General features: G+C 35.8%; 1 protein-coding gene across 3 annotated transcripts in view; it reads right to left on the minus strand.

The window, feature by feature from the left end:
* Nucleotides 1-16,073: 16,073 nt before the first annotated feature.
* LOC111154409 (protein phosphatase 2 regulatory subunit Balpha) overlaps nucleotides 16,074-18,988 on the minus strand; it is a 91,445-nt gene continuing 88,530 nt past the window's right edge. For all 3 annotated transcript variants that reach the window (XM_022513990.1, XM_022513998.1, XM_022513979.1), the window contains one exon: nucleotides 16,074-17,072. In XM_022513990.1, coding sequence (XP_022369698.1) covers nucleotides 16,793-17,072 — 280 coding nt within the window. In that variant the 3' untranslated portion in view covers nucleotides 16,074-16,792. The remainder of the gene's footprint in view (nucleotides 17,073-18,988) is intronic.

An 18,988-nucleotide genomic window follows, 5' to 3' on the forward strand; every position in this document is an offset into this window, starting at 1 on the left:
GGGGGTGGGGGAGGCAAAGAGAGAGAGGGAGAGAGAGAGAATCTTAAGCAGGCTCCACATCAGCACAGAGCCTGATATTGGGCTTGATCTCAAAATCCTGAGATCATGACCTGAGCCAAAATCAAGAGTCCCATGCTTAACTGACTGAGCCACCCAGGCACCCCTCTCTCAGTATTTTTAAAATGTTGCTCTGGTGGTTTCTTGTTTGCATTATTTCCAATGAGAAATCTGATACCCTTTTCTTTGTTCCCCTATAAAATACTGTTGTTTTTTCTTCATTGCCTTTAATATTTTCTCTTTATTACTTACTTTCAGCCATTTGACTGTGTTATCTTGATTCAACTTCCTTTATGTTTCATATGTTTGATCTGTTTCATATGTTTGGGATTTATTTAACATTTTGGATCTCTGTTTTTCATTTTGATCAAACTTGGAAAAATTTCAGCCATGATTTCTTAAAAAAAATTTTTTTGGAGTCTTCTGCTCTCTCCTTTCCTTGTGGATGCTATTTATCCATATACTCAGTTGTTTAATGTTTCTTATAGTTCACTGGTGCTCTTTTCCTTATTTTTTCCCTTTTATGTTTCATTTAGAATAGTTTCTATTGGAATTGCTTCAGGTTCATTAATCTTTTCTTCTCCAATATTTAATCTACCATTAACTCATCTAGTGTATTTTTCATGTTAGATCTCATAGTTTTTAATCTCTAGAAGTATGACCTGAATCTGTTTTCTGTCTTCCATGTCTCTAATTTTTTTAACATATAAAACACAGATTTACAGGTGTCTATAAATAATGGTGCAATAAACATAAGGCTGTATATATCTTTTCAGACTAGTGTTTTCATTGTCTTTGGGCAAATACCCAGTAGTGGAATTACTGGATCATGTAGTAGTTCTATTTTTAATTTTTTGAGGAACTCTTATACTGTTTTCCAGAGCAATTGCTCCAATTTGCATTCCCAATTACAGTGCATTAGGGTTTGTTTCTCTTTCTCCACATTCTCACTGATATTTGTTATGTGGTAGAAGCATTTATTTATCGTGCTTTTAGTAAGCGTGTCTGGCAGTGGTAGCACTAGTAAAGGCAGGTAAATCTTGGCCACCGGTTTCCTGCTCAGACATCATGCTTCCCACAGTAGCAGCCACACAAATGCAGTCTTGACAGCATAGCATCTGTGGGCTCTCAGCCTGGGAGCAGCAGGCACTTTGGACTCATGGTCTTCTGCAGCATCAGAAGGAATAAGCATTCCTGGGTATAAGGTAGTGTTGGCAGTTCCAAGAACTGCCCCATCATTACAGAAAAAACTGTGGGCTTTGAATTTCCCACTTTGGTTCTTCAGCTTCAGAGCTGGTAGTGGCTTCTTGAAGTAACTAGTCTATATATAACTATTTGTATAATCAATATCCTGTATTAAATTTTCTCTAACAATCTATGATATTTCTTCAAAACATCCGCAATACTTTCTTTTTCTTAACTGAACACGGAGTATTATAGTATAATTGGGCTATACTTTATTTAAAGATTTTTGTCAGCATTACTCCACTGTCTTCTGGCATTCAGTATTGATTGGGGGAAATGTGAGGTCAGCTTGATTTATAATTTTAAATTATAATTTTATATATATATAAATTATATATAAATATATATTAAATACATATATTTTTATATAATTTATATATACTTATATATAAATTATAATTTATATATTTTATAATTTTATGATTTATATTTTCCTTTGATATTTTTAACTGGAGACTCATGAATTTTTTCTTCATTTTTGACATCCATTAGCTTTATCCATTTTGTGGATATGGATTGTTCTGTATCAGGTTTTCCCAGATATCTGTATGTCTTTTTTTTAATGATTTTATTTATTTATTTGACAGAGAGAGACACAGCGAGAGAGGGAACACAGCAGGGGGAGTGGGAGAGGGAAAAGCAGACTTCCTGCTGAGCAGGGAGCCTGACATAGGGCTTGATCCCAGGACCCTGGGATCATGACCTGAGCTGAAGGCAGATGCTTAATGACTGAGTCACCCAGGTGCCCTGCAGTGCCCCTGTATGTTTTTTTGTTTGTTTTTTTTTTTAAGTCTTGGGTCTTGTTTCTGGAAATTTTTCTTGAATCATGGAGTGTATTTATTCCATTATTTTTTTCCAGATACAAAAATGAGTTATATGATAGAACTCATTTTCCTGTCTTTAATATCATTTTTGTTCATTTTCCTCTTTTTTCCTAAATATTTTACTTCTTTTCTTCTGAATATTTTATATTATAGGTGGAATAGCTGCCCCTCCCCCCACGATGTCCAGGTCCTAATCACTAGAACCTGTGCATGTGTTACATTAGATGGGAAAAGGGACTTTGGATGCAATTAAGGTTATAGACTCACAGAGGGATATTATCCTGGACTAGCTGGGTGGTCTTAGTCCAATCACATGAGCACTTAAAAGTAGAGAATTATCTCCCTAAAAATGGATGAATCAAAAAAGGAAGTTAGAGAGATTACAAACATGAAAAGGATTCAACTTGCTATTTTTGATTCTAAGATATTGGGAACCATATAGGGCTAGTCCTCTAGGAGCTAAGAAAGGCCCAAGTTGCACAAGCAAATGGTGACCACCATCTTAATCTACAAGGACGAGAATTCTCTCAGAAATCTGAATGTATTTCAAAGTGGATTCTTCCTAGAACCTCCTGATAAGACTCCAGCCAGTGAACATAGTGATTTCATCCTTGCAAGATTTGGAACAGAAAAATTAGCCAAGACCACATGTACTTCTGACCTGCAGAACTGTGAGATAAATAAGTTTGTGTTGTTTTAAACCTCTCAGTTTGTGGTGATTTACTTGGAAGCAATAGAAAATGAATTTATTATACATCATGCTTTAATACAATTTATTTAAAAAGGAAAAGATCAAAGTGATACATTGAAATAAGAAATGAATGAATTTGAAATTTTGAACTAATACGTCTGACTGTATATCTTTTCCTTTACATTCAAGTGTTAACATATTACAAATTTTACTGTTATTGTTCAGAATTTCCACTAAAATATGTGGTCACCCATGTTGATTTTTTGAGTAAGACTTTATATTTAAGTATATAAATATAAAAGAAATATACAGCAAAAGTTGTGTAAATATGGGAGAAACAGGTAAAAAGGTAAAAAATGCATCATTGAAGAGGTGCATAAAAAATTTCTAGACAAAGTAAGTGAGAACATGGATAGAACTATTTAAGCAGGATATGTTATGAAAATTATATTACAGTGTATAATTTCATCATTCCATGCAATGGTGGAAGAAACATGAGTTAATTTGGCTTATCCAATTAATAAATTAAGTCTATTACATCTTGGAATACTAACTAGGACAGGAAATAAAATTTTTAAAGTTTTTATGAATCAAGGACTTCCACTTATAGCTATCATAGAATAACAGGGACTAGATTTATCTTCTGATAATATAAATTAATAAATTTGATCAAATATACAAACAATAATTTTTAGACATTGCATAAAGTCCTACCTATTGCACAATTGCATAGGACTTTGATACATGAGAGAAAGGAAACAAGTAAGCCCTAATGATTACCATGGCTTCCTACTTGAAGGGAGAACCACAGCAGAAAGAGAATCAAAAGCAGAACAAGGAAGACTTGGTGAGGTGAAGATGACACTGAGAGAGAGATCTGAGTCCAGGGAGATAAGAGGGTGGCAGAGTTGGGCAGAGTTCTGGAGAGAAAGAACAATGCATGAAAAAGAAATCCCTTTTATTCTTTGCCTAGTACTAAGCTATGCAAGCATAGAGTGAAATTCTGTAAGCAAAGAAGGCATGGGAAATTGTAAGCCGAAGAATTTCCAGGGATGTACATTACTTGGGAATAAGATACATTTATGTTCTGATAAGACAAACTGTAAAGTTCTCATTGAACACTCAGTAAAGACCCCAGAAGTATCATGCCTTAGGACTAGGTCTAGGGGCTCCTGGGTGGCTCAGTGGTTAAAGGTTTGCCTTCAGCTCAGGTCATAATCCTAGGGTCCTGGGATCAAGCCTGGCATCGGCCTCCTTGCTCAGTGGGAAGCCTGCTTCTCCCTCTGCCCCTCCCCCTGCTTGTGTTCCCTCTCTCCTGTCTGTCAAATAAATAAATACAATCTTAAAAAAAAAAAAAAAAAGGAGTAGGTCTAAATTATCTCTAGAGTAAAAATATTCTAGGCCAGCAATGTCCAATACAGTTGCTACTAATTGTATGTGGTTGTTGAATATTTGAAATGTGTCCACTAGGGCTATGGAATGGAATTTTTCATTTTACTTAATTTTAACTCATTTAAATAATTTATATTGAAACTTAGTCAAATGTGTCTAGAGGCTACCATCGTGGACAGTGAAGTTCTATGGCTGACCTCATGCACCTTAACAAAGATGAGTCTTGAGGAGATGAAATTGAACTGCAAATAACTGCTTGCCATAACAATTCCCAAAACTCTTTAAGAGAAGAAAACAAAATCTGTATGTTCAACTATGATTCCAAATGTTTGGAAACTAATACAAAAATCACGAGATATGCCGAGAAGTAGAAAAAATGTGAGCCATAACTAGAAGGAAAACCGATCAATAGAACAGACCTCAGATGACAGAGATGATGGAATAAGTAGACAAAGATGTCAAAATAGTTAGTGTAAATATACTCAAAGATTTTAAGGAACACCATTAACATACTGAGGAGAAAAATGAAAGATTTTTTAAAAACCAATAGAACACTTAGAGATAAAAATAAAATATCTGAAATAACAATTCACTGGATAGGTATTAAGGACAATTGTATATTGCAGAAGAGAAGACTTGTAAATGAAGAAAGCAACAGAACCCATTTTTTTTTTAAGCCAGAGAATAAAGATGGGAAAGAAAATGAACAGTGACCTAAGGGATATTATCAAAAAATCTGGCATACATATAATTGGAGTCCTAGAAGGAGAGCAGAGGGAAAGACAGAGAAAACCAGTAAAGAAATAATTTCTTTGAAGAAAAATTTCCCAAACTGATATAAACTATGGTCCCATGCTTACAAAATACTCAACAAACCCAAAGCTTGAAAAACATGAAGAAAATCATACCAAAGCACATCATAATCCCACGGCAAATTAAAAAAAAAGGTGATAAAGAGGGGCACCTAGGTGGCTCAGTCAGTTACACTCCTGTCTTCATCTCAGGTCATGGTCCTGGGGTCCTAGTATCAAGCCTTGCATTGGGCTCCCTGATCAGCAGGGAGTCCGCTTCTCCCTCTCCCTCTCCCTCTCCCTTTCCCCCAGCTTGTGCTGTCTCTCTCGCTCACTCTCTCTCTCAAATAAATAAATAAAATGTTTTTTAAAAAGTGATAAAGAGAAAAATCTCAAAAACAGCAGCAAAAAACAACACTTACCTTCCAGAGAGACAAAGATAAGATGTAACAGACTTCTCATTGGAAACCATGGAAAGCAGAAAATACTGGAATCTCTTTAAAGTGTTGAGGGTATAAAAGTCAACCTAGAATCTACACCCAGAAAATTTCCCTCAATAAATACATTACAAAATACCACCTCATCATTAAAAAGGCCAACATCATACTAGCTACTGTTTAGAGCCATGGCCTATGCTAGGCATTTAACATATATTCACCTCAATTAAGCCTCATTATTAGCATCACTTAACCAATGAGAAATCTAAAACCTACATCCAGGGTGGCTCAGTCAATTGAGTGTCTGCATTTGGCTCAGGTCCTGGAGTCCTGGGATCTAGTCCCACGTTTGGCTCCCAGCTCAGTGGAGAGCCTGCGTCTCCCTCTGCCCCTCACCCTGCTTGTGCTCGTTCTCTCTCTCAAATAAATAAAATCTTAAAAAAGAAAAAAAAAAAAACCATACATCCATGGGGTAGCTTGGGCAAGTTTATGGAGGACAAATAATAAAGCCAGAATGTATTCATTAAGTCAACCAATAAGCAATTCTTTGTTTATTAGGTGCCAGACATGTTTTAGGGTCCAGGTTACTACAGTTAAGGAGTCAGACAGCTGTCTTTTGTAGCTTCCTGTCTCTTAGTGAGACAGGTAAGTATCAAGTGAATGATTGACACAATTTGGATAGGAAGAAAATTGGAGGCCTGGAGGTTGGTGATTGAGGTTCACTGAAGGGAATTAGACTAGGCTTTAGTCTGAAGAAAACTATCTAAGGAGTAGACATCTGAACTAGGACATAGTGATAATAGAACCTTGGTGTGCCCTTGGATGGGAACAGAGAGCCCAGGGGAAGGGTTGTGGAGCTGGAGACAATGACCTATATTGGTTGGGGGTCTGTAAACTATAGCAGGGTTTCCTTGGCATAGTGCAGCAGGTTTCAGTTAAGGCAAACTGAATTACTGAGTAAAGCCTGAATTCCTCCCCACTGACCTGGTAAAGGTCCCATTCCCAGGTTTATTATAATGACATAAGCCACATGCAAGTGCAATCCTAGTGAGGCGCAAAACACATAGTCTGGCCAGCTCCACTTTGGAGGAAGGCCTGAGCATTCATCTGTAAAGTATGTTATCATGAGGGGAAATCTGTATTTTACGTGTTAAACTGGGTCTGGATGCTAAAGAATTTGTATGTACCACATTACATTTTACTTCCCCCACTGCCTTTATTCAAAACCAGTTAGATAAGAGTCAGGAAGAGGAGGGGGTCAAACATGTACAAATATGTACAATCCAACATTACTATGCCTTTCATATTCACTAGACTTGGTAAGGACTTCATAGGGTTAGTGTCCTATTTAATTCTCTCAACAGTCTCATGGGTTAGGTATTACTACTATTCTACAGATAGGAAAAGTGACACACTTGCAAAGTACCATCCACAAGACAGCACTAGTAGAGCTAGGACTTGAATCCAGAACCATTTGACTCCAAAGCACAGACTCACAGCTACTATGATCCCTTTGCATTTTAACACAAATATGGGAGAAGTGACTACTGTATTATAATTGTAGTCTAGTTTCTCAGGCTCCAAGGCACTGTCTAGAAAAATGGCTCTGGTTCAGCCACATTCTTCTTTACCCAGACTTACAGGGATTCCACCTGCACCCATTTGGGTTCTCCTACATCATCTGCACTGCCATGCATTCAGACTCTCTCATTATCAGAGTTCCTACTTTAGAGTCTTATGCAAAGTTCAGTCATTGAGGTTCAATGATTTAGTACTTCTCTTGTAGGAAAGAATTTGTTTCCTTTCAAATGCTCAAAAAAAAAAACCACCAAAAAAACCACAAGCAACCTGCTGGCTGCCTGTGTGTTAATCCAAGGAACGATCTCTTTCAAATTTCCTGTCAAGAGAAAGAGTCACAATTATATTGTGCAGATAATGTTTTACCTTGATATCTGGAATTTCACCCAGTTCTAGAACCTCACAATTTTATTGCCCTTGGAAAAATAAGGGTCAAATTTAATATAAGTCAGTAAGGAAATGGACATTTTGATCCACTTCTTTGGCACCTGTCATATTGATATCTAAATTAGAACCTTAAGCTTCTTATTCATTCTTTCTTTCTGCTTGTTTTACTTTCTAATAAAGCTTTGTCTACAACCTTTCTGGTGGACAGTTAAAACACTGTGTCCAGATTTAAAATGCAGCTGCTTGATCTAGAACTTTCATTTTCAGGAAATTGGTCTAACAGAATAATCAAAGAGTACTAGATGTCTGTACATGGATAGCTATTGCAGAATTACTTGCAACAACAACAAAAAAAACCTAGAAAAAAATCTAGACGTGGCCAACAGGAAGTCAATTTAATACACCATGGTATAGCTTTGTAATGCAGCAATTAAAAATGAAAATGTGAGGGGCACCTGGGTGGCTCAGTGGGTTAAAGCCTCTGCCTTCGGCTCAGGTCATGATCCCAGGGTCCTGGGATCGAGCCCCGCATTGGGCTCTCTGCTCAGCAGGGAGCCTGCTTCCTCCTCTCTCTCTCTGCCTGCCTCTCTGCCTGCTTGTGATCTCTCTATCAAATAAATAAATAAAATCTAAAAAAAAAAATGAAATTGTGTCTCAGTAGTGAGAAAATGTGGGCCACAATGTGAAAATAGTTTACAAAACAGTGAGTATAGCTCCATTTTTTTTTTTTAAACACATGAAAGCAAAACGAATGCCCTCTGAGAGGTCACATTATGGATGAACTTTATTTTTTTTTTTCTGGCAGCCTAACATAGCGGTTAAGACTCTGGGTTCTGGAGGGGTGTCTGGGTAGCCCAGTTGTTGAACATTGGACTCTTGGTTTGGCTGGGGTCATGGGACTGAGCCCCGCCTAGAGCCCTGAGCTTCTCACTCTGGCCTTTCTGCTCATGCTCTTTCTCTCTCTCTCTCTCTCTAAAATAAATAAGTAAATCTTTAAAAAAAAAAAAAAAAAAAAAAGACTATGGTGGGCTCTGGAGATGGCCCAACTAGGTTTAAACCTTGACTCTACTCTTTATTAGTTGTATGGCTCTCTAGGCAAGTAACTTTTATGAAAATTACGTGAGTTACTTTATGTAAAATCTTTAGTACAGTGAAATTATCATCATCATTATAAAATGGGAACAAAGTTAAAAATAAAAAGTGCCTTTAATAACAAAGAGGCAGTGTGTTTAATATTATACCAAAGGACACATGGGAACGGGAGTAAGAAAAACTGGGTTTGAGCCAAAGCTTACCAACTGGTGGAGATTCTGCACAAATCCCATCCTCGGAGCCCTGATTTCAAGGGTCAAATGGGGAGAGTAACACTCTTTCACCATCTCAGAAATGTGGCTGGGATCAAATGAGAGTTTATAAGAGGACTACATAAACCATGATACACTCAGCAAAATATTTTATTATTATATTGAACGTTGAATCCTTAATATCATACGCAATTACAAATAATTTTGTCCTAATTGCAAAGCAGGAAAGGTGCAAACTCAAATGGTTACAGAAGAAAGGGAAATAACTAGATGTAGTGGAATAAGCTCGTCCACAAGATACGTCAGCACTTGGCCACCAGCAGGGAGAGTGAAGCAAGGGTAAGAGGAGAGAAATAACTTTATAACAATATTTTCTTAGACTAGCAGTGTTCTTAGTGTGGCATTCCATCACATCCTAACCACCTGTTCTTTGCTATTTAAGATAACAACTATATAATCTGATAAGTGGATCCTTTCAGGCGTCACTGAGTAAACTGCTGGGCAGCAAGGCTTTGATCTAGATCTGGGCCAACAGATTAACATTCTCAAAGTTACTGGGAAGAAACAAAATGTCACCAGTAAAAGTTCAAATTATGGTGCTTCATTCTGCTGACTTTGCTGGGTGATTCAGAGAATAATAAAGTAATAGTACATTTCAATTCCCAGAAGGGACATATGTTACAGCTCTCTTTGTAGAGTGACTCACAGCTATGTGACTCTTGACAGAACAATTTTATGTTTTGCCATTTTTCAACTGAGGAGCTTGGCTTAACGGGGTATGAGGTCCCTTTAAGCGATAAAGTACTTTATTGATGTATAGGTCAAGATTATGCTAATAGGACATAGTATTTGGTAATTTGGAGTAGATTCTTTACTTATAATTATTTTACCTATTATAACCTTGATGGAATTCAGAATTAAAATAAGGAGGAACTTTTGGAGAAGAAAGTAACCGCCACAGAAATAAAATCCCCTTACCTCTTGCCACCCTACCCCCACTCTGCTGGAATTACCAAGAGTACACCTGATTAAAAGAAGCAAAACCATGCTAAAGCATTGAGAGAGATGAGACCATCTCATTTAATTTAATCAAGCTGGCCCAATCCTGACAACAACAACTACACACAAAAACATCATCTAGTATACAGAAGTAAATTCCAAAAATATTATCCATCAATTTAGTAGTTTCAAAGGGAACAAAACAAACTCAATAGACAGCCACAGCATTTGATATTACATTTGATAAAAAGAAAAAAAAAATCTTAGTGAAAATAGGACCAGGAAGATTTTTCTTCTTAATGGGATGAAAAGTATCTCAATCAACAGCTCATGTTATACTTTAACAACAAATACCAAAGGTATTCCCCTGCAGTCATAAATAAAACAAACAACTTCATGTCTGTTTTGTATTTAGCATTACTTTGGAAGTTACTGCAATTAAAGCAGAAAAGTCAGAGATTTAAAAATAAGAAATTCAATATTAGAAAATAAATGAAATTATGTGTAGACAACATAATTACACAGAACACCAAAGAATCAATTGACATACAGAGTAGAACTACTAAATGTTCTAGTTAATGGTTAAATTTAAAATAGAGTGAAATTAACAGCACTCATATGTCATTAATAGAAATGAAAATGCAATGAAGAAATAAAATGATTCATAATAAAAAGCATTAATTGTAAAAAATGATTAAAGAACTTTTTCTCATTTTCTAACCATAAATGAAATTAACACTTTGGTTGGAATACAAAAGAAGAAGAAGAAGGGGAGGGAGAGACAGAAGAAGGAGAAGGGGGAGGAGGAGGAAAAGAAAAAACACAGTCTACAGTATTTTGTTTAGTAGCTTGACCAAAGGAAGATAAAACAGAATGTTATGAATAACTACACTCATAAGTTTGGTAACTTAGATGAAATGGACAATTTCCTTGAAAGTTAAACCGCCAAAACTCAAGAAATAGTCAGCATAATTCTATTTAAAGAACTGAATTCAGATAAAAATCTTCCAATAAAGAGGCCCAAATGGTATCATTGGTGAATACTATCCAAACTGTAGGGAAGAAATTACATGAAGTTTACCCACATTCTTCCATAACTCGTGAAGGCAACATTACACTGACGAGACAATGAAATTAAAAGGTAAGGAAAACTACAGATCAACATCCCTTATGGACACTGATGCAAATATACTCAACAAAATACTAGCAAAGGAATCTAAGCAATATTCTGGAAATTCAAGGCTGGTCCTACAAAGGAAAATGAATGTGATTCACACACCAACATTATGAAGGGAAAAAAAGACATGATGGTTTCAATAGATGCAGAAAGAAAAAAAAAAAAAACATCAGATGAAACCCAACATCCATTCATGATTAACAAGTCTCAGAAAACAAGGAATAAAAGGGAATTTCCTCAGTCTGAAAAGGCCATTTACAAAAGTCCTACAAATAACCTCCTTAATGAAGACTGAATGCTTGCCTCCCAGGACTGATGACAAGGCAAGGATGTGTCTAACCTCACCACTGCTTTCCATCACCTAGAAGGTCAAACCAGTGCAACAGGACAAGGAAAAGAAATAAAAGGCATTTGAAAGGAAAATTTTCTAGAAAGATTGTAAAGAAAGAAAACATTTATTACAAATAAGCTGCAGACAACACGACTGAATAGGAAACTTCTAAAAATCTACCTAAGTGGATTTGGTATCAGGATACAAGATCAATGTACAAAAACCAATTGTACAATGAACGATTATAAATTGAAAATTTTGTACATATACACACAGTAAACTAGTAACAATGTATGTGCAAGATCTGTATGCTAAAAACTAGAAATACTGATAAATCCATGACCCACATAAAACAAAGCAATATGCTGCCTTCATGGATTGGAGGACAAATATTAAGATGTCCGCTCTCCCTGGTCTATGCATTAAGGGCAATTATCATTAAAATCCAAGAGGTGTTTGTTTTTGTTCTCATCAAGAGGCTGACTCTAAAATGTATAACGGAAAGGTAAAGGAACCAAAATCGCAAAATGTTTTTTGGGGGGAAAAAAAAAAACACGTTGATTTACTGGCTTATGGAAAGCTACAGCAACCAAGGCAATGTAGTATGGGTGAAAGCACAGATATATAAACTACTGGAACACTTTTTAGAAAAAGACTAACATGGTGCCAACTGATTTTCAACAAAGATACAAAAAAAAAAAAAACTTCAACCCATCTTTGGTGTTTATGTAATGTTTATATTTACCATATGTAAAAAGTAACTTAAATGGATCCCAGACCTAAATGTAAAAAGTAGAAACTAGTAAAGTCCTAAAAACAAAAAATCTTTGTCACCTTAAGGTAAGCAGTTTTCTTAGATAGGACGCCAAAAGCATAATCCATTAAAGAAAAAGTTGCTCAAGCGGACTTTGTGAAAATTAGGAACTGCTGCTCTTCCAAGAGCTCTGTCAAGAGTAGGAAGAAAAGAGAAGCTCAGACTGGAAGAAAATATTTACAGAGCACATCCTGTATCAAGATTATGGAAATTAGTATCTGGCTAGAAATTTAAAAAAAAAATAGTTACCACTTTTGACTTTTTCAATTTAATAAAGATAAGACATGGGATTTTTTTTGTCCATTAGTGAGAGTGTGATGATTTGGGTAATCCCATATACTTGGTGGAGCTTCCAGTTTTGGAAGGAAATCTGACAAGATCTGTCAAATCTTAAATATACCCATATCCTTTAATACAGACTCTATTTCTAGAAATCTATCCTTAAAAATCTTGTACTCAAAACAAAAAAACCACCTTACACTCAGGTACTTGTTTGCAAAAATGATAAAAATCAGCCCTTACAACAGACTGATGAAATAAATAGCAGATCCACCAATATGAGGCTATGCAGACAAGGAACTCTTGCTAAAAGTGTCTTCTGATCTGGGAAACTGCTCAAGACACAACATTAAGTGGGGAAATAGGACATAAAACTGTATACAGGATCCCATTTTCTATGAAGAAGGAAAGACAAATATGTTTTCTCTGCATGATGAGATTGCAGGTGGGGTATTTTTCCTTTTTTGTACTTCCTGAAAAACATGTATTCTCAGGATATAGAAGTTACTTTGTAAAAGGAAATGGTGTCCCATAGTTTAACTCCACCTAAGTTCGACGTAAGCCAACATGTAATTCCTGGGCTCCTTGTAAAGGAGAAAGCGAGTGTGGCACGTAAGGATGGGATTTTGCAAAGGGGTTGGCAGATTGCATAGGCTATGACTGACAGCTCAAAACTTTTTTTTTTGTTGCTTCCCCAGTAAGACCGTGACACACAGTTAACTGACATGTGGGTTCCCCCTCTATCACTGAGCCCTTAATTGAGTACTCCTAGTATTCATGTTGAATACTGGTCTTATCTGGACTTAAATATCCTTTGGACTTTCCCTTCACTTGGCTCCCAACTTAGTTTTTAGCAATTAAGATCTTACAGTACGGGAATAGAATTCTGCTGATGCATTCTTAAAAATACCTATTTAGGACTTAAACATTGCCCTCTAGTGGGAAGCCCTCAAATAACTTATTGCTGTTCACAGATTAGAGCAGAAACTGTAGCTAGAATATTAAAAGAAAAAAACTACTAGCTTCCCCCTCCATGCTCGTTTCTTTGCCAGGTTTCTCCTTTTGGAGGAATCTTTGTAGTGCACTCATTATGGTAAGTTCTGTGCTAAAGAGGAACTTTTCACATGTATTAACTTTAAGTCCGTAAGGTGGGCAGTTCTTATGTTTTTTTAAAAGTGGCCACTTCTTAATGCTTACACACACAGAGGTTAAGTCATAGCGCTAATACCATTATGCAATAAAATGTCAGGGAGACAAAAAATTTATCTTATCATTATGGCTAAAAAAGTATCTTCAGCAGTTGAGAACATCCCAAGACCTTTAATTTCACTTTTCATTTAATACTACAGTTACAATATTTTGGCCTCCTATGCATTTTTACAAAATGAAGCAGGGTCAGGTTCAAAGATTTTGGGTTGAGGTGTGTAAAAGAACTTTTTAGCCAGTCACACACACACACACACACCCCACCCCACCCCCCGCCACAGCTTCAGTTATTGAACAACTGAATAAAGAAGATACCCCATAGAGTAGTGCTCTCAAATACTAAATAGATTTCAGTTCTCAATTACCTAGCATTCACCTTTTTTCTCTTCTCTTGGTTTGGTTTTGTTCTTTCAGAAGTTTACAGTACTATCTCCACTTGAATATGTATGTGATCTTTTAAAAAAAAAAAAAAAGGGATGTAGAAACAGTGTTGCCTAAGAAGGTAATGATTCCACTAAAAATACTGTCAGTAGTGTTCAGGTTTCACATATAAATTTTCCAAGACTAAAAACCTATTACTTGAAATAAATCCTGTTACACACAAGAACATGTTTTCGTATTTCTCATTTTCTCTAGGAGTATCTGTAACCAGAATCCTCACATTTGAAGATTTGAAAAGATCCTCACTTAAAAAAAAAAAAAAAAAAATCCTCACAATTTGAAAGGAAAAAAAGTACACGAATGTAATATTTATTTCCAAAAGACTAGGCTTCACAGAAGAAAATTTAATATCCAGTAGTTGTTATATAAACTTTTGTTTACATACAGAGATTCATAAAGTAACTATTGCCCAGCCACTAAATAAAGATCAAAGGAAATTAACAGAATAAGAGTTTTTTTCCTACTCTAATTTAAAAGGAAAAAAAGTTTTAGATAGAAGGGATAGGATATGGAGGTGTCAAGAAAATAGGAGAATACAAGCAATTTGACAAGACTAAGTTTATTCTAAGCAAAATTTTTATTAATAAAAAAATTAACCATGACCATATGAGATGAGTGGCTGGGCTTAGAGTCTGCTACATCAAATAAATTAAAAACTGATAATTGAGAATATCATTACAATTTATAATAGCATTCTTTTATAGAGGCATTTTAACTTTAGCAATGTTTCTCTTAAACATAAAAAACTAACCCTTAGTGTCATGGGTGAGAATCATCATAGCTACTGCTGACTCAAAAGAGAATTTCCAAGAGCTGTTTGGTGATATTACCTCAAGACCTACACCCGAACTTTAGGGAAACAATCTTCCAAAAAGATCTGGAACGCCTGATAGGAAACAAGTATCAGTGTTTGATACTGTGGCAAGAGGATATCCCACTTCAAGTGTGAAGAATAAATAACACAAATTAAGAATGCACCCAAGACCCCCAAATAAGTTAGCAAAAGTGCCGTTACTTTAAGAATTATCAGACATATGTGTTTAAATACAAATTCAAATTTGTTAAGTCGAAAAGATACAGTAATTTTATTACATAAAATTTCTCCTGTGTGCTAAAAATGTTAACTTACAAAAACATAATATTTGTATAAGTGTAGAGGGAATTACGGTCGAATTGTCAAATCATTTTTCATTGATGAGAATAGAACAGTAGGTAGTGGACATAGTCGAAGCACTCAAGAGTCCTTGAAAATTCAAGGTTGTCTATTACTGCTCAGCCAATACACACTAACCATTCTCTAATAATATAAATGCCTACTTGATTTTTATTTTTAAAAATAAAGTCCATTTGTTTCTCCATTAAAGCTTCTGCAAGACTGACAAAGGTACATTCTACCTATTAAAAATAGGAGTACTCTTCATCTTTGGATAGGGAAATGTAATCATATACAGATTACCAAATTTTTATTTGAGGCAGCTCTTGGGAGTCCATTAAGCACTTTTTGAACACTATACCTTTAAAGTTTGTCTTTAATAGTAATACTTTGGAAAACCAAAAATAGAGGAAAAACATCTATGGCAAAGTACATTTCATTCAGATTTGATAGCAGTAAAGTACAAAAAAAAATAGTGCAGTGTCAATTTTCTCTGTAAATCACTTGAGAATAGTTTTATGTTTTATGATTGAAAGACAAAAAAAAGTTTTAACCTGTTAAAAAAGTTTTTTAAGTCTTTGACTTTAGTAAGGCAAAAATGAAATTAAGACTGTAAAAAGACTTTAAAAATGAAGTTCTACAAATTTGGTTCCCATTTACAACCATTTCATTAACAGAGGAGTTAAGTGTAGATACAATGTATCCAATACTCATAACCACAGTAAAAAAAAAAAAAAATCTCTAGCAATTTGTAGATTGTGAAATCCTTAGTAATACCAATATATATTCAAAACTTGTTCATACAGAACCAAGACCTCTCCTTCTCCATGTAAAAGAACACTTGTTAAAGATAATTAACAAAAATACCAATTAAACAATGGAAATTCATTTCATTTCACTGCGCCCAAAAGTATGACACAAAATATTGGCTTAAAGAGGTAGATTAAAAAGAAAAAAGAAAACCAGATTCTCCATTCTTTGTCACTTTTATTCAGTAGTAGTATTTTTTTCCTTATTTTCGGTGCCAGACACGGCAAGGAGTGATTACAGCCAACTGTTATTAAAACATTTGTTCGCAACATATACCCCCCTTTACCACTGACCCCAAACTGACTCATTTTGTGTGCTTTCGTTCTTTCTTTTTTTAATATACCACCACCAAGACTGGGTGGAGGGGGCAAGGGTAAAAGAGATGAAGGGGAAGAGTCCAGGAGGCCAGAAGAGGAGGAATGCTACAAGCCACAGTAAGAATGAGCTGTATTTAATTTAAAAAAGGGGGAGGGGTGTACCCCACAAATGATACAGTAATGAGGATACACAATTAAATCCCATAAGCATGACTGAAGGCTTTCACTGTGTTTGACGTCATCACAATGGAAGGCATAAAAAGTGGAGTAAATCAATGTTGATACAGTCCAATCTAGTCCATTAGGCAAGATGGTGCAAGAAGTCATTTAAATTAAAAGTGCCCTACCCTTACCTACATGGCTAGCAGACATGGAGAACACCAGTGATGAATCCACAGAGATTTCTCCATGTAGCTATAAAAAATGTGTTGTCGAATGGCACATTGTCAAACACTGGAAAGGGGCGCCACAATGGACCTCTCTCTTTTTTAGGTACGAATGCTAGATTCAACTATCTCAACTAAGCAGGAAGTGGGCTCTTCTGCTGGGAATGCCAACCCTAATTCACTTTGTCTTGAAATATATACAGATTGTTTGTAGTAGCTACAGCAATGATATTTTCCTTGGGGTGCCAGGCTGTATGAAGGATTTTCTTGTTGAAGTCTAAGCTGTCAACACTTATTTCATCCTTCTTTCGCTTGCCACTTGCACAGACTTTTCGTGGTTTCAGAACCGTGCGAGGTTTGTTGTTTTCCCGTGATGCTTCTAGGGTTATGTCTCGCTTTGTGTTCCTGTCAAACATTCTGAAGAAATTATTGTAAGATCCAGTCATGACAACACTGCAAAAGCAAACAGGATGCAAGTAAGTGAACAAAAGTTTATTTCCAGTAAAATGATTCAGTGATGAAACCTAGCCTATTACCACATAGGAAATAGCTACTTCAAGCTGATCTGGATTTAGGGAGAGGGTTGCTGACACCAACCCAAGGACCAATTATTCAAATAAACTAGTACTGGTCTGGTACTAGTTAGTGGTAATTAACTTGGATTTCTATTAATAGCTCCTTTTCAGGACTACCAAAACTATCACCGAAGTTGAAAATATTCTCGAAAGTAGCTTCTTAGTAGTACTGAAATAATCTCTGCTGAATATATTTTTGCAACTATAGGTTTTGTGATTAACCAAACTGGTAGCTTCTTCAAATACCAACCAGGGGATCACAGGTTCTAAAACCCTTCAAAATTCATGGTATATAGCTATTCATAAGAAACCAATACATTACTTTGTGATTTAAATTATAAACTACAGAATCTGCTCCCAGGATGTTGTCTGATTGGGAAAATGCTGTCTTATGAATGCCTTTTTTAAGGTATCTGGGATGCCTGGGTGGCTCAGTCCATTAAGCGTCTGCCTTCAGCTGAGGTCATGATCCCAAGGTGCTGGGATAGAGTCCTGTATCAGGCTCCTTGCTCAGCAGGGAGCCTGCTTGTCTCTCTCCCTGCAGCTTCCCCTGCTTGTATGTGCTCTCTCTCTCTCTCTCTTAAAAAACAAACAAACAAAAACCTTATTCTGTGATTATTAAGAGTAGAATATAAATTTTTTTCTTCACAGGAAGTCATTTTACCTATTGCATTAAATACATTTAAAGCACTTTTTCTGGGGACAAATATTTTTACAATATCCGTTTAATCGTTGCCAAATTTTAACCTTACCCAGGGTACCTCTGTCAGTTCAACTTTCCATCCATCACTGCTCAATGTTTGCTAAGTTTAAGCACCAACAAGCAAAACCACCCAAGTCTGAAACTATTAATTTAGAAAGGGTCTGGTGCTACTATTACATACCATGTTCTTCCATATGGTTTAAATTATTTTTTAAGTAAGATTACAGAATATCAAGGAACTGTTTAAAGTAATGCTTGAAAATAAGTATTTTTATGTTATCATACATTATACAGGTCATATATGAAATATAAATGATTACCATCTATTCAGTAATGTCAAGTCCTCCAAAGGACACTTGACAACATTTTAATCAAACTCAAATTGGTGCACATACCTGAGGGTAATATAACTCTCTTTTAATATGAATTATGTATTTGGATTGGTACCCCCATATTATCTGAATTTGTGAGATTTTAGTAATTAGAACACCTAGGTCGATGGCTCTTTGTAAATTTTAAAAGGTTTTGGTAGGTCAGCATTTCTATGGTATACCTGCCCAAAATGTATAACCTGAATCAAATTATGAGAAAACATTAGATAACACTCAGATTAAAAAATGTTCTATAAAATCAATGGCCTGTTTTTCAAAATGCCAAAGTGGCAGTAGACAAGAAAAACATGAAGAACTACTATTTCAGATTAAAGGAGAACAAGACAAGACAATTAAATGTTATATATACTTTGGGACTGCATATTTGACTGGATTTTCTTCTCTGCTAGGAAGGACATGGCCAAGAGGGCTGGTGAAATTTTAATGGGCTCTGTGGATTTGATGGGAGGACTGTGCCACGGGAACTGTTTTGCTTTATATGACTGCCCTGTCACAATGTAGAAGAGACTCTTATCCTTTAGAAAATGCTCATTAAAAAGTTTAAGAGCAATGGGCCACCATGTTATTGGTTCACAAATAAAGTATGTGTATCTATTTGCGTGTCTTTACAGAGACAGATATAAAGGAAGAGACTGACACAGCAAACAGTAACAGGAGACCCTGAGTAAAGGCTAAATAACACTGTGTCACTCTTACAAA

The sequence above is a fragment of the Enhydra lutris genome, unplaced genomic scaffold (genome assembly GCF_002288905.1).
Source record: "Enhydra lutris kenyoni isolate GAN:26980312 unplaced genomic scaffold, ASM228890v2 scaffoldscaffold3, whole genome shotgun sequence".
Lineage (NCBI taxonomy): Eukaryota > Metazoa > Chordata > Mammalia > Carnivora > Mustelidae > Enhydra > Enhydra lutris.